This window comes from Haliotis asinina, chromosome 6, assembly GCF_037392515.1.
Source record: "Haliotis asinina isolate JCU_RB_2024 chromosome 6, JCU_Hal_asi_v2, whole genome shotgun sequence".
In the NCBI taxonomy this organism is placed as follows: Eukaryota; Metazoa; Mollusca; class Gastropoda; order Lepetellida; family Haliotidae; genus Haliotis; species Haliotis asinina.
The window spans coordinates 13,982,760-14,009,775 of NC_090285.1; the positions used below are offsets into that span (position 1 = coordinate 13,982,760).

The 27,016-nt window shown below is 39.4% G+C and overlaps 1 protein-coding gene across 1 annotated transcript; it reads right to left on the minus strand.

The window, feature by feature from the left end:
• Positions 1-675: 675 nt before the first annotated feature.
• LOC137287155 (NXPE family member 4-like) lies at positions 676-26,001 on the minus strand. Its single transcript, XM_067819318.1, has 4 exons — positions 25,867-26,001; positions 3,771-4,415; positions 3,321-3,382; positions 676-2,306 (listed from the first exon to the last, which is right to left on the minus strand). Exons 1-4 carry the CDS (start codon positions 25,956-25,958, stop codon positions 1,528-1,530), a joined length of 1,578 nt encoding a protein of 525 aa, XP_067675419.1. The 5' UTR covers positions 25,959-26,001; the 3' UTR covers positions 676-1,527.
• Between the last annotated feature and the right edge of the window lie 1,015 nt (positions 26,002-27,016).

Below are 27,016 nucleotides of genomic sequence, written 5' to 3' on the forward strand. Positions count from 1 at the left end.
TACAATATGACAACATGATATGGTGAGGCATTGATATTTTTTAAGTTCATATACACCAAAGAATCAGAGATTGAGTATTGTTTAAGTAAACACCTCATGCCACATTTACATCTGTGAAAAGCTTCCAGGGACCTCATCATCTCCAAATCTCAACATAAACATCTGTGAAAAAAGGGGGGTACACTTAGTAGCGCCATTCATTACTCCCATTAACAAGAGCCCGAACTTTTCAAACAGATCTACTACTGAAGCAGTCGTTATATGAAACGCAAGCAGTCTGTATGAAGTCTCAGTCACTTAGCAAAGAAACAAATCAAACATGACATAAATATCTCGTTCGTTGTCATATGGTATTTAAAAGATCAGCCAGTAATTTGTATTGAAGAATATATTAATCACACGTGACCAAACTAGTCAGATTTAGGCACAACATATATTTCACTGTCTACCTGAATAAGCTTAAGCTTCATACAGGTACTGACACGTTTTCAGTCCAGTCTATCACAGGATTGTGCAACAATATACTAGCCCAGACTGCGTGTAAAGGCTCCGCGTTAAAGGTGATTCGGCCACAAGTGCCCCTCGCTGATCTTCATCGAGCTTGAGGAATAAATTAAAACATCACTCATATTCTCATAGCGAGGCACAATTTACTTGAAAGCAAACAACTTTCTTTTAAGAACATATGCAGTTGACCCGGATATCACATTACATAAAGACGATCAGTCCAAACGCGAGAGAAATCCTCGAATGAACATTATAAATGTCATGGATTCAATATGAGGCACGATGTACACGAACCGGGTAATGGCATCACAGAAAATACCAGACTGCCAATCTACATGCACCATGAACATGAACACCCTACCTCCCCACCTCCCCACACACGTACACATCATCGTTGAACGACAAGCCTGTTTCCTTTAGTCAGATGAACTAAATGCAAGGACATCATTGTTTTGAATAGGTGGAGTAGCCTTCTGGTTAAAACGTTCGTTCGTCACGCCCACCACGTATGTACAAACTGTGGGTCTGTTCGAAGTTGCATCAGTTGTGTAAACAACTTTCCAGAAAACGCCATACAGATAAAAAAAAAGAAAAAAACAAAGCACATCTGTGTTCCGAGGTAGCTTTGACGAAGGTCTCACATTTATCAGATTCCCACACTAAAGTAGAACTAACTGCATGTATAGATACAATCTCTATAACTTTACTCATTCTATTATGTAAACAACAAAAATCCGCAAAGCTTTATTTACCGAGGAAACTTTGCATTCAGATTGAGATGTTCAATATGGAGAAAGGAAATGCAAAGTAGTTTGAATCATCTGTCAATGAGCCATTTTCTACAATGAAACATTTAATGTTAAGAAGAATCCACGACTGACTGTCATCATCTAAGCATCACAGCAGGACCATGTAAATATAAACCCTAAACAAACAGACATAAACCGAAACATGTGAGAACGCACAACCTTCGTGGTTACAATACAGACAACAAAGTATTAGTACACAAGACAGACTCTTTCACTTCCTAAAGCACAGAAGTGACATCATGGTGTGTACCATCTCCTTCACTGTGTTCTCTGCTGGGTGGAAATCTCGAGATGTTTTAGCCATAGTCAGGTCCCAGAAATCTAAATACACAATCTTGTGCTGCAGTGAAGCAAATGCCTCATGCCAAATACTAGTGTACAGAAGACCCCAGTAAGATAACACACCATGCATAGGTCTGAAAAATGCATGTGGCCCGCGAACTGCAACTGTAACATTAGGAGCGCGTGCCAAGAGGTTCCTTACTGATGGAACAAGTCTCTGAACATGCCGCCTAAAGACATCTGGATGGACAAGCGTGAAATGAACGTACATGTACAACACTACAATGTCCTTGGTTGTGTTCGGGAGACGATCCATCATGACGTTCTGTCCCTCGTTTGTTGACCTGTTATAGTGTCGACCTCCATGATAAAACGGTAGTTCATGGGCGTGCCAGGAAACTGAAAAATTGTGTGTAACATCTCTGTCTGTAGTTGGCACATGCCCGTCTGTATGGGAAGGAAAGCGTAAAATTGAATGAAGAACGCCTTTAAACTGATTGCTTGTAGAATCCCCATAAAGCCAGAGAGTCCTTCCTTTTAAGCATTGTCTGTAGGCAGCAGTGGTTCGGGGAAGTGTGTCAGTGCACAACAACGAATGCCACTTATTCTGAAGAAAGTAGCCATTTGGAGAGGTACGTTGCCATGTTATCGCCGTTGGTAACTTGCTGCAGGGAGTTTTAGGGGCCGGCAGTTCCATATCATTAGAAGCTGGTAAAGAAAAGGGGTCTCAGAAAAAAATTCAAATATTGATACATACATACATATTCATGATTGTACATCAGAAGTGTATAAACGTGGCACTGGAGCTATTACGCTTGGTGATATTTCTTTGTCTGTAAACAATGTTCTGTGTAGTGATGAGGAACGTTTAGTAACAATTGTCACATAGTCATATCATAATCAGACCATATTTCTTGTTAAAGGCAAAGAGTGACCAATGCTATTACAGTTCAAGGCTTCAAGAGGCCAATGGCAAAAACCGCACAATTGCCAGTCTGAAGCACGTTTCTCTACTAACACCACATAAGTTCCGCACTAATGACCTCCATTCCATGTTTTCACTTTCAGAGACTTTTTTGAAAAAGTGTTCGAATTGAAATATGAATACTGAATAAATAACATTTTTGAATGTCTAGATGGCTGAGTGCGTATCGCTACACCTTTTCAGGATATACAAAGGCTATATCCTTCAAATGTTTTGGGGTAACCGATGAGACAATATTTATAACCGGAAGGACAGCCCTCCCTTGGTTGTCGTTCAGAACAGCCAATAATGATTTGTTTAGGCTTGTATGATTAGAAGCTAACCAATTCCGAATGTGTCTCTGTTGTGCTTAAGGGAGGCGCAATGTTTGGTAGTTTAGTAGGTGGAAGCAAGGCCAAAGATCTGATTCAATATTAATAATATCGTTTATCAAAGCAAACGGTTTGACCCTACTCGTGCAGCACAATCACGTTTCATTCTAACAATGCACGAATGTCCAGCAGTGAGTGATGCATTGCATCCCGCCAACACAAGAAGTGGACGATTTATGCAATGGGTGACAGACTGCATACATCCTGTCAACACAAGAAGTGGACGACTTGTGCAATAAGTGACAGACTGCATATACCCTGTCAACACACGAAGTGGACGATTTGTGCAATGGGTGACAGACTGCATACATCCTGCCAACACTATCAGTAGATGTGAACGGTTTTCAAAAGGCGAGCTGTACTCACCTCTTCTGATAGAAACCTTTACTGAATTCTGTAAAATATCTAGGTTTGAATCTGCCACAGACCTGCAATTTTAAAAAAAATAACAAACTGAATAACTGGAATAAGGCCATATTGTGTTAAAGACAATCATAAGTTCAAACATGTTCAAAATTGTATAGAATTGGAAATGGCGCATGTTCAAGACTAGAGTTTCACATTCTGTCAAATTACCAACATATGCAATAGCGACATTTAACCAAAAGCTTAATGAGTCCACTTTGGTGAGTTTTTTGTTTTGTTTTGTTTTGTTTTTTGTTGGTTTTTTCTCGTTCATTGTTACCTTTATCTCTTCAAATGTTACAAATGATGATTCTCCTTTCTTCAACGATTTTCTTGTAAACACAAAATGGTGTAGCCTTTGCAATAACCACACTCAGACACCCAAACATGTATTGTTGTGAAAATACATACAAACCAAGAATGTTTCTCTCTGTGGAATTAAGTGAAGCCGCAACTCCGTTGACACTATAAGAATGGGACCATTTATCACAAGTTAACTGTTTGATCTTGGACTTCCTGCAGTAGTAACTGTATCCATTGTTCTCATTCGTGAAATTACACCATTCGTTCATCTTTGAGGAATTGTCCAGTCTAACTGAGCACTCTGTTGCATCTCGCAGATTGTTTGCTCGAAATTCAGCAAAATTCCTCCACAGACTGTGATGCTTTTGGAATATCATATAGACGAGCACTATCTCCTCCCTTCTCGTACCAATGACTGCCTTGATTGTTGCATTTCCTGGCCATGAAGCTTTAAGCAGAGCAGTATAACTTCCATTATTGAGGTCCAACGCACGAGCAGATACCGAAGCTCCTTTCTGTGGGTTCTCCATCCAAACTCTCAAGAAATCACCTCCTGTCACCTTGCGGTTACCATACGCATCATACAGATCTATTTGCAGTTCAATTTGATCTCCTAGATTGTAGACTGTGTGAGCATGCTTGAGATACATGCGTGATTTCTTCGCATGAGCACACAACGAAGGCACGAAGATTGTTCCATAACGCAGAACCTCCTCTGTGAGATATGTCAGTTCTTTTTCGGGAAGGTAGACCCTGAAACCATACCAAATAGTTAAAAACTGACCTCATTTTCTGTGAGTTGAGGAACAAATGCTTCGAGTCAAAACATTTTGATAGCCAGAATGAAACCTTCTTTGATTAACACATACTGAAAGGAGTTGGCTATTGTGTCACCCAAACAACAACGGATTCAGAAAATGCTGTAGAAGATTGTTAGTATTACTTCTGCAATTATCATTGACTGGATGGTAAGAGTGAGGCTGTCTTGCCTTATTCAGTGAGCACTGCTGGCCGATTGCATTTTTCCAAACATGTACTGATTGTTGCTTCCAAACACCAAAACAAGCACCATTTTAACATACTGTGGTTCATAGAGAAAATTACAAAGTAACGAATGTAAATACACGCCATCCCAGTGTGTTCCTATATAGCAGGAATGAAAGCCAACTGAAAATCTGAGGTCATCCCTATCGTTTCAGCGCCTTATCGCGAGTTTACCTATTTGCTTTCCCACGTGACAGACGTGGGCTTTTGTTACTCACCGTAGACACAACAGAAACATTATGCAACTACATTTGTTGGTTCAGACCAAATTCTAAAACATCAAAGCAAATGACACCCGAAGGTCACAGTTATTGACTTCACATTTGCAAATTTTAGGACTAAGGTATTTGGGCAAAGAGAGACAACCTCTGGTATTCCAACTGGGTACCCATTTTGAAGTCACAAGGTGTCTGAAGCTTATCGTTCGAATTTCAGAAAGGTCCTTGTAGGGGACAATGTTATTTTATTTTTTTTTTTTGTGTAGAATTTGCTGCAGAAAAGGAAAGTCTTTGGTTCTGAAGAAGTAACAGATTTTGTTAGTTTGAGGCAGTCAGTTTTGATTGAGTATTTCAAGCAGAACTTTCTTTTTGATCTCCAGACGTAGTTGGATGAACATAAGGCTGGTCTCTCACATGAGGGTACGAGGGGCAGATAACTCCTATTTGACTCGCAGCAGTTCCTTTATATCTGCGGGTAATTCCAAGTTTTCTGGCCCAAAGGGCTTTACCCCGGATAAGGCTTTAGGACATGCAGGTTTCAGTGGTGTTAAAACAGTTCAAATTCTTCTGGGTGAGTGAGTGAGTTAATATTTAACGCCACATCGGCAATATTTCAGCCATATCGTGACGAGAAAATGTAACATGAAATTGAATATATTTATATCATAAAAACCTGTCAACAAAGGACAGTAAAACAACTAGACTATCATAGAGAATGTAAAACTAGTAATTAGATCTAAAACAGTTCAACTATAAGAGGACAATGCAACATAAAAATGGGCTATGGATTGCCAACAACTGAAGGTAGATCACCATACTAGGGACCATGGGGACTTACATTACTTTTGCTACCTACATGGATCCTAGCTGGATTTACACCATCCCTCCGGTCATTGGCTTTTATGTGGAGAATTAGCCATACATTAAAATGACAAAAATACTGCGATTAAAAACCTGGAAACCTTAAATTTACATCATATGTTTCGCAAGATATGCTTGACTGTGATTCTTTCATCACAAGGGATACAAAACGGAGGATCGTCACCTTTTAATAGATAATCACCTTTTAGTATATTTTCGTGCGTGTATCTTGTGTGGCCTATGCGACATCGTCGCATAATGTCCTCTTCAAATGTCGACTGACAACCCAAGTAGGTATAACCAATATAGGGTTTTATCGCATGTAATTTGCTTATACCTACCTGGGTGCCCCACCTCTTTTGCATCAGATCACGGATGTAAGATCTAATGGTGGCTTTATAATCGCTGTAGGGAATAAGAAGTGGCGTCACAGATTTATTGAGTGCTGCTTTAGCAGCAAGCTCAGCCAGTGTGTTACCAGAGATTCCTACATGGCTGGGTAGCTAACAGAAGACGATGTCCTTTTGGCCAGTAGCAAGATCATTATACACTTCAACAATTTCTATCAAAAGTGGATGTCTGCAAGAAATATTTTTAATTGCCTGAAGGCAAGAAAGCGAGTCTGAATAGATTATGTATTGTTTATGTTTAGGATGTTTCTGAATATATTGAAGAGCCGTTAATATTGCGTTAGCTTCAGCAGTGAAAATAGAGCCATCATCTGGTAATCTAGAAGATATTGTTCTGGATCCAATGACAGTGGCACAAGCCACTGCGCCACCGTGCTTGGACCCATCTGTGTATGTAGATTTATAGTTGCTATATTTACTTTTTAATTGATTATATCCTTGCTTATATTGTAATTCATTCGTTTCTGATTTTTTAAAATGCAGTTAATGTTAGATCAACTTGAGGAGAAGAAAGAAGACAGGAAGGAGCCACATCTTCCAGCTCAATGCCGGCCGAAGAAAGAAATGGTTTAATTCTATGTCCTACAGGTGGATCAGTTATAGGCAGGGTTTGACTGACTGGAATATAATTTTGTTATGTACTGTAAAACTAATTTTATACGTCATTGGTCAAGAGATGGTTCATCGGCCTCGACGTAGAGGCTTTCAATGGGTGACGTTCTGAAAGCGCCAAGACAAAGTCTTAGACCTTGCTGGTGGACAGAATCTAAACGTTTAAGGTTACTTTTGCAGGCTCCACTATATATGATTGAGCCATAGTCAGGTTTAGAGCGGACAAGTGACATGTATAAGTGAAGGAGAGTAGTTTTATCCTCTCCCCATTTTGAATTAGAAACAACCTTTAGCAAATCGAGTGCTTTCAAGCATTTTGTTTTTAATGATTTGATATACGGCAAAAAGGTTAAGTGAGAATCGAAAATTAAACCCAAGACATTGGCCTCCTTTACACCTTTGATGGGAGTGCCATTAAAAATAGTTCTGGATCCTTATGCAGCTTATATTTTCTACAAAAGTGTATACAATTAGTTTTTGACATAGAAAATTTATAGCCGTTTTCTAGACACCATTTATTTATTTTGTTTAAATATAATTGAAGTTGCCGTTCAATGGTAGGCACATTTTTACTGCAGCAAGAAATATTAAAATCATCCACAAAAAGTGATCCACCAATTGAATCATTTAAAACCTTGGATAAACTGTTGATCATGATACTAAATAGAGTGACAGACAAACTACTACCTTGTGGGATACCCTTATCCTGATTATAATGATCAGACAGGGTTGAACCCACTCGGACTTGAAATTGCCTGTCCTGTAAGAACTGTGTTATAAAAAGAGGCAAACGCCCTCTCAAGCCAAACTCATGTAGATCCTTCAAAATGACATGCTTCCATGGCGTATCATAAGCTTTCTCAAGATGAAAGAAAATTGATACAGCATGTTGTTTATTTACTACAGCATTTTAGCAAAGGATTCTAAACGTACCAAATGGTCAATGGTACTGCAATGTTTCCTGAAACCACACTGAATATTTGTTACAAGGTTATTGGTTTCAAGATACCAGGCAAGTCTATTGTTTACCATTCGTTCCATGGTTTTACAGACACAACTCGTTAAAGAGATCAATATGATCCCTGCCAGGCTTTGGTATGGGGACTACAATGGCATTACGCCACGAACTTGGAAAGTTCCCTGTGATTCATATTTTATCAATATATTTAGTAGAGTTTCCAGACAAGATTCGGGTAAATGCTTGAGGAGCTGATAATGAATATCATCAGCCCCTGTTGCTGTATCATGAGCTTGGTCAAGGGCAGTATGGAGCTCATGTAACGAAAAAAATTCGTTATAGTCTTCACCATTGTCCGAGTTAAAATTAAGTCTTTTCCTCTCCTGTTGTTCGTGGTGTTTTTGGACCCCAGGAACGTAATTGGATGAAGATGAATATTTGGCGGGTGTTTCACCTAGTTTAATGGCAATGCCACTTTTATTAGTTAAGAAATTATCACAATCCTTTAGACTGACGCTTATAATGTTTCAAAGCACTTCTAGCCTTTACATTTGAAAATTTAACTTTTGTTGACATTATGAACGGTAGGGTGTCGGCGAAAATGCTTTTCTGCTTTTTTCCTACACTTCCCAGCCAGTTTACATTCATCATTGAACCATGGTATACGAATATGTGGAACTGCAGAGGAATATATTCATCGGCTATTTTGAGTAATTCATCAGAGAATAATTGCACTGAATCGGAAACATCAATAAAACGATCAGGATTTAATCTGTGCGTACATGATAACTTGAACAAAAGCCAGATAGCTTTGTTGAAGTTCCATCTTGATGATGGAGGAACGTCAGCTGGAGTTATTATCTGAAGAATGGTCGGAAAATGATCACTGCCACATATATGTGCCTGTACCAGGATGTAAGTATGTTGTCAAATTATCATTGAAGATACACAGATCGTTGTTAGAAATAATATCTTCTAGTATCTTGCCATTTCTGCTCGCACCAGATTGTGACCGTTTAGATCACTCATAATGATGCATGGCTTGGGGAGCTGGTCATAAAGTGTCTGAAGGTCGGTTTGTCGAAGAATAGAAGATGGTTGTGCCTACAATGAGCACAATGTGAAAACAATGTTGAGAGTCAATCTGACAGCAACAGCTTGAAGACATTAAGGACGTATTTAAGGTATTAAGCCTCTATACACTTCGGAAGAGCCGAAAGTGTAAATGTAAACAGATACGGGGTAAGTTTGACAATACTGCCGTCATCTCTCCTTTTGGTGAAGCGCTTTACAGCGATCACCCCTTGATTTTTCAGCTCGGCAGCAATGTCCTCTTCGCTCATATCAGAAAGACAATGAGACTTGTCTCTGACTATGCCTCTGCAGGAGTTCAAAGTTCTGTGTACTGAGACAACAACCGGTGTATTTGCGAACTGCTTTAATTTTAACAGATTATCACATTGTTGTTTTCACGGACATTCTACTAACAATGAACCATTTCGGAGACATGTTACGTCCTTCACCCCTCCACAGACACCTTGAATTAGGAGATAAACATCATGTGTTGGCCAATTTCAGGGTGTTATTGAGTATTTGAAGCACGGAAATGCATTTGGAACCGACGGCGTCAGCCGGAGGTTTCAAATGAAATATTCCTAACTTTACGTCACAATATGATTTGAATGACGTCACCACTGTTGATGACGCAACAGAACTATTGTTTGCGAGGTTTCTACGTGTCAGTACGCAGGAAATAGTCTTGCAGTTTCCGGGAATCTAATACCATTTAATCATGTTTTTCAACCGATCAGATTACAGAACACAGTGACTTTTGGTATACAATGCCCTTTGAAATAGCGAATGGGTTCGGTATTCCACGGATTTTCATCTGCAGACGAGATCACAATAAACTTCGGCCGTGAATCAACGATTTCAGGAGATTCCTCATCTGATGATGTAGATACCACAAGCCTATGTTTGTGTTTCAACGAACCAGGTTGAATGGAAAAAGCCGTGGTGTGTAAAAAGTCTTCAACATCCCTGCTTCCCAGCCACCATGAATTGTCAACTTGGACGGTGTGACAGCGGAAGCCAGTCTGTTCCACCAGGGCTACAAGGATGGTATACTCCAGCAAGTAAAAACATAAATAGCTTTAGAATCTGAAAGAAGAAATGTCAGGCTGGTTCGCACATGACATCATTCTAGAGAAACACAGAATTCAGCGGTTCATATTGCCAGATTGGCCCATGAGCCAATGTCCTCTGGCATAGGACTATAGGCATAATATCTAATAATTATTGATACATTGTAATTCAAAGTAGCTAAGACCAAAATATCAAATTATGTGCTAAAGGACTAACTCGGCACTCGGGCTCTGCATGACCAGCCGACTGATTGAACCGGGCCCATTCAACCACGCGTCTAGGTGAAATCAGGGCCAAAGTAGTGTGTTGAGCAACAGGAACATGGTTGCAAGCCCCTATTGCCCTCAACCACCAGGGTCCCTTCCTCCACCGACACATGGCTGCAACCCACAGCAAACGGGTTGGTGGACCAAATATCTCCCCGGGTCCACAACCGGGGTGAACGGCTCTCATCGTTACCCAGCACCCAGCACGAGGAGCTGGCCGTTCACGAGTGCCCATAAAGTTTGAAATAAGGACCAATCTGCTTTGGAAAACTTCCATCTGGTGTAAGATGGTGAATCAGTTGGAAATATTTTTTATAGTATTGTTGGAAAGTGATCGCTTCCACAAAGGTCAATGTGGACTGACCATTCAAACTCATTGAGTGCAGACGAGTCTGCAAGAATCCAGAGAAGAGTAGGTACCGGTTGCAGGATGCAGATAATTGCTCAGAGCATATAATTGTATATACACAAATAATTATTGGAAATAAAATCTTCCAGTGTTTTACCCTTAGTGTTAGTATTTGTACCACCCCAGAGTGGATTACGGCCATTACGATCACCCATTATAATGCATGGTTTCGGAAGTTGATCATAGAGAGCTTGAAGATCAGACAGGTGAAGTGTGAAAGAATGTGGAATATATAGCGAACATATTGTAAATGCAATATGAAGAATGAGTCTCACTGCAGCCCCTTGAAGATTAGTTTCAAGTGTTAGCGGGCTATGAATAACATTGTACTTAACAAGGATTGAAGATCCACCAGTGGCCCTGTCACCCGGAGGGGAGAAAGACTGATATGCATCGAACTGACGAAGATTAAAATTATCTGTCAGTTTCAAATGAGTTTCCTGCAGACAAAATACTGATGGTGATAGGTCCTGAATTGATGATGTAATGATGTACTAATGCACAAATGATGTAACTCATTAAAATTTGTCTTTAATCCTCTACATTTCCACTGTCTTATATTTCTGGAAGACATTATGGTTTGGGTGGGTTGATTGGGTATCTACCCCGGGCTTTCTTTGAGGGCGACAAGCCTATGTGCATTGGGATGGATGTGATCAGATACATCCATTTCCTCAAGTGATCCAAACTTGTTAAACAATTTGATTTTATTATCTGACCCCCTTGCTGCTCGATTTGATTTGGTTTGATTTCAATAAAGCCAAGACCAAACGAATCTGGCGTTGTCTTGAATTTCGACTTTACAGTTTGTTTATCGTTTCTATCAGAGTGTAAAGGAGTTGTAGTCGAAGGAGATATGATCTTTTACGTAGACTTAGCTGTATCTGTCTGAGTAGACTGTTCTGAGATAGTCTATCTCTGTTCCTTTTGATAAGGTTTCAGATGTTTTTGTGACAGAGGCGTACATTTCAGTGTGTTCAGTAGATTGTAAATCTTTCTTGCTTCAGCAAAACTGACGTTCCTGGAAAATTTGATTTTGTTAATTTCCATTTGCTTTTTCCAAATGGGACATTCTTTAGAAAAGGATGAATGATTTCCTGAACAATTTGCACATTTTTTTCTGAATACTGTCACAATCTTCGGTTACATGTGTATTCTCAGCACAGTGAGCACATGTAACAGACAATGTGCAAGTATTAACACTATGTCCATACTTTTGACACTTAAAGCAGGGCTGAGGATTTGGAATATATATGTCAACATTCAGATTGCAGTAACCTGCTTTGATTGACTTTGGAGGAGTTGGAGCTGAAAATGAAAACAGATATGTATTGGTTTGTACAGTCTCATTAGTTTTCCGTTTTGAGAAACTTTTGACGAAAGATACTCTTTGATCTTTCATCTCGGACACTATATCGAGCTCAGTTATGTCTGGTAGAAGACGCTCACGGTCTCGAACTATACCTTTGCTTGTATTCAGTGTTTTGTGAGCAGAAACTAATACCGGGACTCCGACAAACATATCAGTTGATAACAGGTTAGTAGCTTGTTGTTTTCTGCTACATTCAATCAGTGTTTGATATCTTTCACCTCACCTGCAATGCCAGAGATACCTTTTGACATTGCAAAGGGATTTAATTTTAAAGGAGACTTGTCACGGGTCTCGATAACCGAAAAACGTGGCCAGTGATGATCGTTGCTGATCATCATTTTCCAGTTGACGTTTGTATTTTGTTGTTGTTGTGGGTTTTGTAATCCATGATTATTGGTATATTTGTTCGTCATCCGAGCTCCCAACCCACCACGGAGTATCACAAGGACAATGCTAAAGCATGATATACTCCAGCAGAGGAATTTAAAGATTAACAATTCCACCAGATCGGCCCATGAGCTACCGCCTTCTGGGCATAGGACTCTAGACAAAGTTCAGAACAACAATAATTCAAAATCAAACATGTTTTGGATAGTAAAGCCAAGACCAAAATTACATAATTCCAAATGATATTTGTGCAATGATAAATATAATTATAATCCATGCACGGGGCTTGGCATGACCAGCCGATTGATTGAACCTGGCCCATTCAACCGCGCGTCTAGGCGACGTCAGGGCCAAAGTGGTATACTGAACAACAGGAACACGGTTACAGGCCCCTATTGCCCTCGGTCACCAGGATCCCTTTCTCCGCCGACACAGGGCCACAACCCACGGCAAACGGGTTGGTGGACCAAATATCCCCCGGGTCCACAACAGGGTGAACGGCTCTCATCTTTACCCAGCATCCAGAATTGAAACCAAAGATTCATATCTCAATTTAATTTAAGATTTTATACGCGTTGAAGGGTTTCTATATATGTTTTCTCCCTGTTGTGAATCGGACACATTACACTATCTTAAAATGCCAGCATACTCCAAAAGTCATATTATTCTTGGGTGAGTGAGTGAGTTAATATTTAACGTCATATCGGCAATATCTCAGCCATATCGTGACGAGAACATTTAACATTTAAATGGAATGTATGCATATACTAAAAATCTCTCGACAAAGGAGAGTAAAATAACTAGAATATCACAGATATACATGTAAAACTAGTACTTTATCTAGAAGGGACAACACAATATAAAAACCGGCTATAGATCGCCAACAACTGAAGGCAGATCACCACACAAGGGACCATGGGGACTTACAGTACCTTTGCTACCTGCATGGGCCCTAGTTGGATTTATACCACCCCCTCAACCGCTGGCGATTGTAAGAAATTTTTGCCAAAATTAAAAGAACACAAATACTACACTTAAAATCCTGGAAAGTATAAATTTACTTTGAAACTTTTGGGACTTACGTACCCTCTCAGGTGGACAATAATTTTACAATACTTCAACCCCCTTTGAGGGTACAGCCACTAATGATCAATGTTCCTAATCTATACTACCAACCATTCAAATTCAACTATCTATAGAACATATCAGTTATAATTCAACAAGGAAATCAATTTCTTTTAAAAATCAAATACTTAAATGAGTATTGACTGTGTTAAAAAGATCCGGAAGTGTTTTTACATTGAAATATTTATCCCTTATGATGGAGAATTCAACACAGTCAAGCAGGATATGCTTGACCGTGGTTCTCTCATCACAAGGGATACAAAATGGAGGATCTTCACTTTTCAACAGTTATGCATGTGTATTATTCTTGTGTCCGATATTTGTGTTCCAGGGAGTGAATATCAAATAGGCAAACTAGCACCACAGACTTTGTCAAGAGCAACCAGGTAATTCAGGTGTGACAGCTGCATATTCTCAGCATGGTCAAATGCTACTTTTACAATGTATTTCTTAAATAACATATGCAGTAGGATATCCTGATCGGTCATAAAGTCAGACCTTATTCCAACTAACGATAATCTTTATATCGTGAAATAAGTGCAAAAATATATATTCTGACTGGTCGCTGCCCAGAAAATAGTAAACGTACACACAGTTTCTACCTCAATCTGTGAAATACACATACCAAGGTATGACAGATATCTCGTATATATTCCATTACAATGGTGCAAAATGTTGGTTAAAAATGCAATTGAATTATTTAAAGGAACCTCGTAAGCAGTCACGTCCACGAGCAACAACAGGGAAGATTAGACAACGTCCTACGGAAACGGCCTGTGCAACATTCGTGTTACTTGTCTCCGGTGTTGCAATGTTTGCATAAGGTGGCTTCTTTAATAGTTATGCATATGGAAATTATGTATATCATGTACCGGGTACGTGTCTCCGGTATTGCACTGTTTGCATAAGATGGCTTCTTTAATAGTTATGCATATGAAATTATGTATGTCATATACCGGGTACTTGTCTCCGGTATTGCAATGTTTGCATAAGATGGCCTCTTTAACAGCTATGCATATGGAAATTATGTATGTCATGTCTTTCTAATTGCAGACAGCGAAAGTGAAGATGATGAAAGTTTCAACCTTGACAGAAACTGTAAGTGTAGGTTTATGTATAGCTTAATTATACAAATCCTTTGCAAATAACTACATATCTGTCTTTTTATGGAAATGGCCTGTCTGTAGAAGTGTCGTCCTTCTGCAAATAACTTGAAATGCTACAGTTTGAGAGAAGAAAGACGCGGATCATTTCTAAAACCAAATTGAACACCAGTGTATTTTATAATCTAATCTGAATGTGTATTTCTTTCGTGTCTATTTTCAGAGGGAATTGTAGCACTACGGAATGCTGCGTCTACAAGAGCGATTGCAATAAATCCACAACACACGTATGAATATACTTAATATGATATAAACACACTCTAACTTCAAAGAGTTGCAAAGCATTAAATCAGTCAACAAGTACAACTTCAGGTAATTTTAAAATAATCTCGACATGGAATGACATTCTTATCCGCCTCGTGATGACAATAAATTTACAATTATTTTTTTCAAGTTGGGAACAGAGCAGAAGAACTACGAGGGACGAGAGACGAAGCAAAGACAGCACTCCCTGCTATTCCGCGTGCTGAATTTCAAGGTACTGCAATTCTGCTATACAGTTCTGAATCAGTTGGTGATGCATTTATATGTATCAGTCCACAACAAAACATTTGCATATATATCTCATATTTACAAAATTGGAAATGTTTTGGAAACATCTTTCCAAAATTGTGAATGTCTTGGAAACATCATCTTTCCAAGATGTTTACAAGCTTGAAAATGTGGACGTCTAATCCTATTTTTATCGTTACTTTGTCTTGACAAGGAACATAATGACGTCTGTGTTCATATGCATGTTTACAGAACTTGGGTCAATAATACCTTAGCTCGATAAATTGTCTTAGCTTGTCTGTTTCCATTGTTCATCGTACTTGTTTTGATATCCACAGTCGACATTGGGATCAGATATAAACTACACTATGCCCTACGGCCTCCCTTATCGTGTTCTACCTTCTGTTGTTGGTAATCTGTAGCCTCTTTTGTAAACCGTGTTGCTATTGCTAATTAAAATGATTAAATTTAATGACCAGTTTTAAATGGACATCTGTGATACATTGGTGTTTTTAATGTCAACAGTGTTTTAATTTCCATTTTTTATAATATAATTTATTTTTTTTATTAATTGTGTTCGTGACGATATGGGTGAAATATTGCCGATGTGACGATGATTATTACATCACTCAATCAATAATCATCCTGTTCCTGTCAGCCCTGTTTGGTCGAACCCTTTTCCTGTATGATATGAACAGCCTCTGCTTGCCCAGGACCATGTCTATCCAGGCATATCTAATTCGAGTTGAACGGGGGATACCTGGTCAATCATGATCTTCTGAAACATTCCAGAAACAATGTGAAACCCCCCAAAATGTTTGAGTTTATACATGTGTACAAAGTTGTAAGTATTATTTTTGAATTTCATTTTGCTTTACATTTTTTTTTTATTTTTGAAGAGTGTATAAGGTTAAACATCTATAATTAAATCCTTGAACTAAGACAACCTCCTGTTGCTGCTTTGTCGCTGTGTCAAGGTCTCGATATGCCCCATTCAGCCAACAGCCATTCTGAAAATACTTGTGCATCTGCATCAATGGATTACCTTAACGGTGTAAGTATTACGGGTGAGTTACGTCAGCAGGCTGTTAGACATGTTCTTCATTACAATAGGCCAGATACTGCCAGGGTTATCCTGTACATATATCTTTTTACGAAATCACTTACAGTACCATGGTTGTTTGAAGGAGAAACCTGAAACGTCAGGCTAAAACATCACCAGTGAGGCGAAATGTAAGCAGAACGTTTAAGACTGAAGTTGATATAAACACATGGTCTGAAGGCCGTAGCTGTTACAGTTCCTAAAATGACTTAAAGCTCACGTAAAATCTCCAAAGCAAGACCATCAAAGAAAACACTCAGTCGGAGTCGCAGTCAAGCATGAAAGCAGGTATATATATAGAGAGAGAGTTATGTTAATGCTCAAGTCTGGAAACGGAAAATGATACTCTTATTTAAAGCTAGTATTTATCATTTTCACAAACTTCCATCACAGAAGTTGTTTGAAGGTTTTACCGAGTCTCATGTCTCAAACACACTGTCCCAAACATTGTAGCGATGTTTGAACCAAGGCGATTTTCATTAAAAGTGAACCCAAACGTGTACATTTCAAAGTACTGGTTGAGATTAATTTCTCGGAGTAAAAAATCTATATTATGGCATATGTGTCTTTATCAATATGAGTCTGCAAATTGCTGGGCTTTGGAGGTTACTCTTACACTTAATCCACTCTGACCCGCACGTGTACGTAATTTTGCATGCATGCGAATACACAGTGCTCAAAGAAAATGAAATGCCAAAAAATTCTGACATGCACAATCTTGTGTGAAGTAGTCATGAACATTGCTCAACCAGCCCGCAAACACTGAGGCGGTGCGTATCAAAGCATGGACGGGCGGGGCTTGTGTATTGTCCCGAATCGTTCACGAGGTCATAGCACGACGACTTTCCACATAATATGACGCATAGTTGGCGCACGTCACGAAATTGATATGCATTGTTACGTATACTCTAGGCTTTCTTGGCGCACAAATCCGAAATCAATGATGACTGCGCATGTACATAAAAATGTACCCATTACCAGAGCCCATATTCCTCAACTGAAAAGCGAACAGTCAACAAGATGCCAGCCAAGAAGAATAAAGTGGAGCAGATCCAGCAGTGGGTAGAAGACATGACGAAAAAAAACGACGAAGACCAGAGAACCACAGAGAGGGATAGCCACAGAGTTTGCCTAGGGAAGAAGGGTATCTCTCCAGCTTCAGTGGACAATATGGACACTTCTCTCATGCCTTGCAACAGTAAGTGTGTTCACATCTCTCACTCGTACATCTTTCATTTTAAAGTAATCCTTCTCTTGTCTTAAATATCTTCTCTTGTCTACATTTTGCAGGTGAATACATTGGATGTTTTTATTTATATTTTTTTTAAAAAGAAGAAATACAATACACTTTCTTTAATACCTTTCTTTACAAAACGAATTTAGACAATAGCAATAATATTAATTACCAGGTATCAATGCCTGTCTTGCTTGAAACGTCTTGGTCCACATTTGTGGTCACAATAGGAGAGGGTGTGACCATTTTCTCTTACAAATGAACAACGTGAACAGGACACAAATAGTACATACATATATACATAAACGCATGTGTTCATGCGAAATGCAGTTCTTCCATGTTCTGTCTAAAACACCACCCTCTGCTTAAGTTCAAAATACAAGAACCTGTATCCAGCATCCACACGGGCCATGAATAAAATGCTGTGGAAGTCCATATAATCGTAGCATAGTGATCCAGCTTTCGGTGGCTTCTTCATGGCATATGCTTGCCATTCACAGCCCCCTACCTGTGAGGGTGTGCATTTGTTGTTGTTTGCTGTGAGATGAATTCAGGAAAGTTTAGGGTTTAGCCCCTTTGAGCTTGTGTTTGGTCACGGTGTGCGTGGGCCACTAAAACACTTAAAAGAACAATGGCTCAATGACAGACCTGAGATCAATCTCTTAGACCATGTGTCTACATTCAGGGACAGACTATTAATAGCAAGTGAGTTGGCCAGAAGAAACTTGAACGTTTCACAAGATAAAATGAAGCTTAACTATGACAAAAAGTCGAAAGAGAGAAATTTCACTTGTGGTGAGAAAGTGTTAATTTTGCTTCCCATACCTGGTCAGCCACTGATAGCAAGATATCAAGGTCCATATGTTGTTGACAAAAAGTTTAGCGACACAGACTATGTCATCTTGACGCCTGGTCGTCGTAAACAAAAGAGATTGTGTCATGTCAACATGATTAAGAAATATCATGACAGGTTAGAAACCAAACATGTCAATTGTATTGCCACACTCTCCCTAGTTACTGATTGTACTAAAGACAATTGTGAAAACGTTGACAAGATTGATGACTGTGTTAGCAATATGAAGTTTGATGATCTTAGTGATAATGTTTCACCAAAGTGGAGAAATTCTGATGTGTTAGCTCACCTTGATGAGAAACTGTCACATTTATCTCCTGAACAGAAAGTTCAAATGTTAGATTTGATTTATGAGTTCTCTCACTTATTTCCTGATGTGCCTGGTCGAACAGATGTTGTTAGTCGTGATATAGATGTAGGTGACGCTGTGCCTGTAAAACAACACCTTTATCGGATGAATCCAGTGAAGCATGAAATTTTACGGAAAGAGGTGAAATACATGCTGGACAATGACATTATTGAACCCAGTGACAGTCCATGGAGTTCACCATGTGTTCTTGAGCAGAAGAGTGGAGGTGTTTGGCGCTGCTGTGCTGACATGAAAGATGTCAATGCGCTCTCACGAACTAATTCGTATCCTATTCCGAGAGTAGACAATTGCATTTATCGCATTGGTCATTTGTATATAAGTAAGTTTGACTTACTGCAGGGCTTCTGGCAGATTCCACTCACAGACCGTGCAAAGGAAATATTGGCATTCGCTATGCCAGATGGACTGTATCAGTACAAGGTGATGCAGTTTGGTCTGAAGAACACTCCAGTGACGTTCCAGAGACTCGTCAACAATGTAACATCAGGCCTTGAGTGTGTCGAGGCGAACATGGATGATGTCATCGATTACGACATGGAGTGGAATGACCATCTTAAAAGGACTCGTGCTTTCTTCAAAAGACTGTCTGAGGCGAAGTTAACTGTGAATCTCCCCAAGTGTGAATTCGGGAAGGCACAAGTCGAATTTTTAGGGCATGTTGTAGGGCACGGCCAGGTACAACCAGTTCATACTAAAGTTGAGGCAATAGTACATTTTCCAGTACCTCAATCTAAGAGAGAACTCATGAGATTCTTTGGTATGCCTGGCTATTACAGACACTTTTGTCAAAACTTCTCAGATGTTGTATTTCCACTTACTAACCTTTTGCGGAAAAAGGTAAAATTCAAGTGGGATGGCAGTTGTCAAACTGCATTTGAAAACGTCAAAGCCATACTCATGAATTCTCCAGTATTGCCGGCACCAAATTTTGAGAAAGCATTCAAGTTGCAAATTCATGCAAGTGATGTTGGTGCAGGTGCTTTTCCTATTCAAGAGGATGATTCAGGAATTGAACATCCAGTTTGTTATTTTTCAAAGAAATTAGACAAGCACCAAAGAAATGATTGTACCATTGAGAAAGAGACATTAGGTCTTTTGTTAGCTTTACAGCATTTTGAAGTGCACCCTGGTACTACCACTTTGCCAATTGAAGTTTTTACTGATCACAATCCCTTGACCTTTCTTCACAAAAGGAAGAACAAAAATCAGAGACTTATGAGATGGAGTTTGACCTTGCAAGGGTTCAATCTTGTGATCAAACATATTAAAGGCAAAGACAATGTTTGTGCTGATGCACTTTCCAGGGTATAAATGTATGATGGCTTGATGATGCTGTATGTATGTATCAGCATTTTGTCATAGTAATTCTGCAGGAAGTTTTTTTAAAAATATTACTCATAGTGTTACATGTCATGTTGTTATGTTAATATTGCTATGATTGTAACAGAAGTTTCTGCGAAACTTTCCTTTCCTCAAGGGGGAGAGTGTTACAAGTGTGTATTTTCTGTATATTTTGTTATTAATTAAGTAATAATTATCATTGGGTCACAAAATATTTAGTGTTTTGATTAATAATTACGATGGGTGACATTTCGTTTTAATAGATGGTCAACACTTGTAGGATTCTGGTTTTCCAGAATTTATCTGCTCCTAGTTTTCTATGTGTTTACTTCTGGAAGACGTATTCAAGGGCATTCTACAGTGTTGATGATTGTCATTGTCATAAGTGCACGAACGTTCGGGAAATGACAGTATATATAAAGGCTGGTTGCCGTGTTGCAGCACACACGCTCATTCATATTTACTGGAGTTACATCATCTGCATCTGTCCACGCCTTATCTACATCATCCGTTGTCAGACCGATCGCTGTGTTTACATTCTGCATGGTTGATTCTCTCTCACACCAAGACTTTGGTGAGTTTGCTACTAAATATATTTTGCGACCCATTTACTTAGATTTTGTCTCATTTGTATCGAATTTGTAACCAGTATTGTGACTATTGACTTGTGACTTTCTATACTTTGCTCTCGTTGCATAATAACACAATTCGAACGTTTATGACTTGTCTTTGTTCTGTTTTGCTGGTTCACAAGGGGATTTCTTACATCATTTGTCACCGTAAATTCTTAACCGTATCAAAGATAAACTGATGAAGTGGGGAAACGCCGCTACCCAGCAGCGAATAGACCACCACCCTCGTCTACAACACCTAACCAGTCACGTGACCGCTCAAACAGAAGAGAGCCGTCCACAGATGACACCCGGAGCTAGGGTCCCTTGCGGAAACCAAAGTTTCGAGCATCATGAATCAAAGTTAAGTAGCACTCAAACATATACCACATGTTTAACTCATGATGGAGCTAATGACAGTAGTTTTAACGATATTAACAATAGTGATACTAATTTGTTACAATTTCTATGCTGGAATGTTAATGGTCTCTATTCAAAGATAAACAAGCCATATCACCTTTCTGAGTTGAGGACCCGTGAAGGTCCCGGGCTAGAATAGGCCTTCAGCAACCCATGCTTGCCATAAAAGGTGACTATGCTTGTCGTAAGAGGCGACTAACGGGATCGGGTGGTCAGACTAGCTGACTTGGTTGATACATGTCATTGGTTCCCCATTGCGCAGATCGATGCTCATGTTGTTGATCACTGGATTGTCTGGTCCAGACTCGATTATTTACAGACCATCGCCATATAGCTGGAATATTGCTAAGTGCGACGTAAAACTAAACTCACTCACTCACTCACTCTGAGTTGAGTAAGTCATATGACTGCGTTGCATTAATAGATATGATGTGCCAAAAATACAACAAATTTCACGGAACTGTTCCCAGGCTTCACCTCATTCCAGTGTGTGAGGGAGCGCAGGCAGAGGGTGGGGCAATACGGTGGTGGACTGGCAGTGTGCATTAGACAGTCCATCGCTGCACGCTTCTGTCATATACAGGAGGACTGGGCGGACTGCATCTTCTTCACAAGCGACATCATGTATTCACAAACCACCAAACCCTCAATATTTGGATTTGTGTATGTAACAGATAATGATATTTTTGTGCGGTCAGACCTCAATGAAATAGGTTTCCTGGAGAACAGACTGCATGTGCTATTACGAGAACACCCCGACGCAGCTATTGTACTTTTTGGTGACTTTAATGCATGGATTGGTGACAAACAATGTCACATTGAGCACGACTCAACAGACTATATACCCACTGATGATGTCGACTATGCAGATGATACTTTTAACATCCCAAGAAATTCTAAAGATGTGATAGTACACCCAGAGGGAGCTACATTGTTAGAAATGCGTCGCAGTTTCAATCTACATTTCCTAAATGGTCGAGCTGGTAATGATGTTAGTGTAGAATTTACATTTATTGGTCACCAAGGCAACAGTGTTGTAGACTATTGTATTGTGTCAACTTGTTTCTATAACTATTTTGAAAACTTCGACGTTTTATGTAGATCTGACTCGCATCATTTGCCAGTCACAGTTAACGTGACAACATAGTGCACGAGCAAGCACTTGCGAATACTCGCAACTTCGAGTCAGGGAGATGAGACGACGAGAGAAAGGGTGAGTTTATACAATTTATTAGAGACAATGTTGAACATTTTGGCCACGAATTCTACGACTGTATACACAATAATGTCGATGATGCTATTAAAGCCCTGAATGATCTTGTAATGAAGGGACTGCATGCACTGAGAGGAGACTCACACAGACATGTTACACGAGTATGTATGTCCACCATACACCGTACACGTATTCAGCCATCCTGGTTCGACCAGCAATGTGAAGAAGCTAACCGGCCTAAATATAATCTACTAAATATATTCAGGAAAACGAATATTAAGAACCGTTGTAAACAATACCTAAGCACCAAACAAAACTTTCAAAATTTATGTCGTAAAAAGAAAGAGGATTATGAAGAAAATATTATGAATGAAATAGTTAAGGCTGCCAAAAGGAAAGATTGTCGATATTTTTGGAAAGCGATTAAAAAAGATGGTTTTTGTACAGAAAATGTTGACCAACTATAACTGCGGATGACTGGTATAACTTTAGGGAACTCCTTGATAATGAAACCTTGATTGGCGATGACTATTTTGATAAACATGTCGCAGACTACTTCAGCTCTCATAATGCCGCTGAATGTGCTGACTGTACTATTGTTGATTAACTAACTGGTAGCAGTATTACTGATAATGAGATCCGTTGTGCCATTAATAGTCTGAATAATATGAAATCTACAGGGTTATAGCCTTGCTAAATACTTTAAATAAGATATTCTCTGCTGTCATAGATAATCGCGTCAAATTCTGGATCTCGAGCCAGCAACTCCCATGAGAGCATCAGGCAGGCTTCAGACAAGAATACTCTATTTTTTACCATATTTTCACTTTGAACAGTTTTGCACATAAATATTTGCGCAAGAAGGGAGGACATTTTATTGATTATTTGTGGATTTCCGAAATGCATTCGACTCTGTGAATAGATCCAAACTTATTTATGTTACGATGCAATCTTGTGTACACGGCAAACTTCAACGTTTATTGAGAAACATGTACAATAACGTAAAAGCTTCTGAAGAATCATCAGTAAATATGAGATGACAGATATATTTGATACGTATTCTGGTGTTCGACAAGGTTGCGTTTTGTCACCCATACTGTTCTTGTTGTATATATGTTATAGTGTCTACTTCAGGACAGCCATGTCCAAATTTTTCTACAGACCAAAAAACTTTGTAGCCAGACTATATGATATTTAGTTATTATTATTCAGTCTGCAATCTTGATCTTTATCACTACCGCAGAGTACATTGTTTTGTCAGCTACCTTGTTCCTCTTTGTCACTTCCATTAATTACTGTATATGACATTTATGGCCTTTATTGGTCATCCCCCTTGGCTGTGTCTGTCATCACATCAACTGTAGAAGGAAGGGCTATTAATTTCGCTATCTGTCCATTGTTGAATCTTTGCCTGTCTATTGTTGTTAAAAACTATATATGTGTATGCTCACATCTATACTGGATGTGAGATGAGAGTGTGGAGACTGGCATTCCGACAGTCCTAGTAGGGACGACCGCGAGCAGGATTATGCTGCTCGCTGGAAACGCCCTGGGGTTGAGCTGGAAGTCCCTCACCTCATTCATGTATACTTGTTTGTCATGTCTTGTGAAACCAACTAAAGAAGTTTGAACAACTAAACCATGGCTTCGTCTTCATCAACGTATTCATTTGTCTTCGTCAACCTAATGTTCATAAAAATCATGAGCTAATTCTCCAGTCATCCTATCAATGAACCGATGCCCAGTCGACGCACCAACCATATAGAAGAACTTGTAAAAGACATTTTAGCAAATGACACGAGAGGCATATTCATTAATGAAACAATCAATGATATATCAATACTTTTGTTCACGGATGATGTAGCTATATTCGCAGATTCGGTTATTAACTTACAGCGGAAGAATGATGTTTTAAAGGAATATTGTTTGAAATTGGGTCTCTCAAAAAAATATTAACAAAAGGAAAATAATAGTATTCAAAATAGGAGGCAAAAATGCAAACTGTGAAAAATGGCATATTGGCGATAGCCAACTAGATGTTGTACTATACTATAAGTATTTAGGAATTGTGTTTTCATGTAGAAATGTTTTCTCCAGAGCTTGTGAGATACTTGCAATGCAAGCAGAAAGAGCACTGCCCGCTGTAAAGCGTTTTATCTGTAAATATAAGAATCTTCCCATTGAGTCTTCACTCATATTGTTTGACGGAAAAATTCAGCCAATTCTGTTTTAAGGTGCGGAAGTTTAGGGGACTAAAAGTAACCAGAACATAGAAAAACTTCATACTAAAATTTGTAAAGTCATTTTGAAAAGGGGATATAAAGCTGCCAATAAAATTATACTAGCATAAAGTTATCTAGTTATCAACGCTCGTTGCCGAGTAATATCGTTCTGCATAACATTGATTAGACAACCTCTTAATAGAATATCCAGGAACAGTTATAAACTTCTCAAGAAATTAGATGGTACCGGAGATATAAACCGTGCTTCACCTGTACGGGAATTACTGTTTCAAAGTGGATTTGACCATGTATGGTTTGCACAAGATGCTGGTGACAGTGATTTGTTTCTAAAACTGTTCAAACAACGATGTAAAGATCCATAACAACAGGAATGTTTCTATGACGTCGTTCTTCAAGTAGTATTAGCTATTATGCAGAATTTAAATCCATTATCAAACCTGAATTATACTTATCTTCTCTAAAATCTATCCGTCCCTCTACGAAGAGTTGTAACTAGGTTTCGATGTAATGGCCATGATTTTAAGATAAAAGCTGCAAGGTTTTCTGAACGTCCGTTTGATCAAATTTCCACCTGTGATCATTGTAACCTCACAGAGGATGAATACCATATACTCCAGGAATGCCCTCAATATTCATACTTAAGGCATAAATACCTACCTCTCTATCTATGTAGACAAACATCAAGTTTACTGCTGTTTTAGCAACGAATGACGTGCAACTACTGTACAAGATAGCACTACTACTATACCACATAAATCGCAATAGGTCACATCGCCAATAGCTCTGTATTACGCTTAACACTGCCTCTCTGTGGTATGCTATTTACGTCGTATTGCATGGTAGCGCTGTCACTATGTATATTCCATTATATTTACATTGTACTGTTGGCCTCTGGGACATATATACCAATACATCTGTCTGTCTGAAATATCATTTCTGTTTTATAACATTTATACCCAATTATTCACAAAGGACGAAATTTTTTACCCATAAAGACAAATAAGTCATCATTTTGTTATTTAAGATATGCTCTTACCTTGAACTCCGTCGAAGATGAGGCTGCCATGTTCAGGGGAGATAACCCTTGGAAATTGTTCTACCCTCTTGTGAAGAGACAGATATCTAAGTATTAATATGCGCTTTGTTTCAAGTGATTCTCTTCCATAGCAAATGAGTACAAGCTGATCAAAGTACCAGTCCCACAAGTGGCACACTATGCATAAATGGGTTAACCCCACTTCCCCCTCCCCCTGCAAGTTTGGTAAGTGGGAATGAGCCGTTTGCGGGTGTTTCGATGACTTGGCGTGTCCTCGGGTGATGCTGTGATCGAAATGAATACTTGAAGTGATACTTACGGCGATAGGTTAAATGTAGTCCAGTTCAAACGTAGATACACTGAAAGTATGACAATACTAAGACAAGGAATGGCTAAAAATCGTTTCATCATGGCAGAACGTTTGCTTCGATTGAGAAACAACTGATATCGTGTGTGCTCGAGTGAGGCTTTGGACCACACACTGACAGGTAGTCGATGTCACCACATTTATGAATTGTAATGTCGCGTTCAGGCGAATGTTCGCAGCGTTCTATCTGAACTATACATTTATCTCAGGAAACGTACTCCCCACTAAGGTAGTGTGACTCCCCCTACCCACATCCCCGCCCCCACCCCGGCAGTGTGACCCCCAAAAGCGGTGGTGTGATACCCCAGAGCGGCAGTTTGACCCCCTCAGCACGGACGTGTGACCCCCAGATACGGCAGTGTGATCCCCAGCACAGCAATAAGATCCACCAGTATTAAACTCTGATCTACCAGAAGGGCAACCTGATCCACCTATAGGGCATTCTGGTGTACTGCCGATATGATGTCTGATCCACGGGAAAGGTAGCCTGATTCTCGGAGTAGCTATGAAGAATTCCTGAGATTCAGACTTTGTCTCTAGCGCTTTGTTTTGGAGTGAGTTTGGGTGAGTGAGTTTAGTTTTACGCCGCACTCAGCAATATCCCAGCTATATGGCGGAGGTCTGTAAATAATCGTGTCTGGACCAGTAAAGTCCAGTGGCCAAGAACACGAACATCGATGTGCGCCATTGGGAATTGATGACATGTGTCAACCGAGACAGCGAGCCTGATCCCGTTAGTCGCCTCTTACGACAAGCATAGTCGCCTTTTATGGCAAGCATGGGTTGCTGAAGGCCTATTCTACCCTGGGACCTTCACGGGTCACTTTATTTTGGAACACGTGTCATATTTGGGATTATCTTTTTTAGTAAAGTACAAATTCTAATACAGTTTGGGATACTGTATGCCAGCGATTAGGTGCCTGATTCTGAGGGTGCGGGTTCGAATCCCGGATGCGACTCAACAAAAAGTGTTAGAATTTCTGCTTTACTACGAAAGTGTAATCCCAAATATGACATGTTACCTTTGACCGCTTTCTAAATGGCATTGTGTAACCACTTTATTGTGTTTGTTATCTTTGTTTTGGGGGGTTTGTTTTTTTTG

Bases quoted from the DNA above. Each gene is read 5' to 3' on its own strand.
- LOC137287155 (XM_067819318.1), bottom strand. From the start codon at position 25,958: ATGATGAAACGATTTTTAGCCATTCCTTGTCTTAGTATTGTCATACTT. The intron at 4,416-25,866 runs GTAAGTATCACT...GTATGGTTTCAG, and splicing joins ACTACATTTAACCTATCGCC to GGTCTACCTTCCCGAAAAAG. The intron at 2,307-3,320 runs GTGAGTACAGCT...TTTCTTTACCAG, and splicing joins AAAGGTTTCTATCAGAAGAG to CTTCTAATGATATGGAACTG.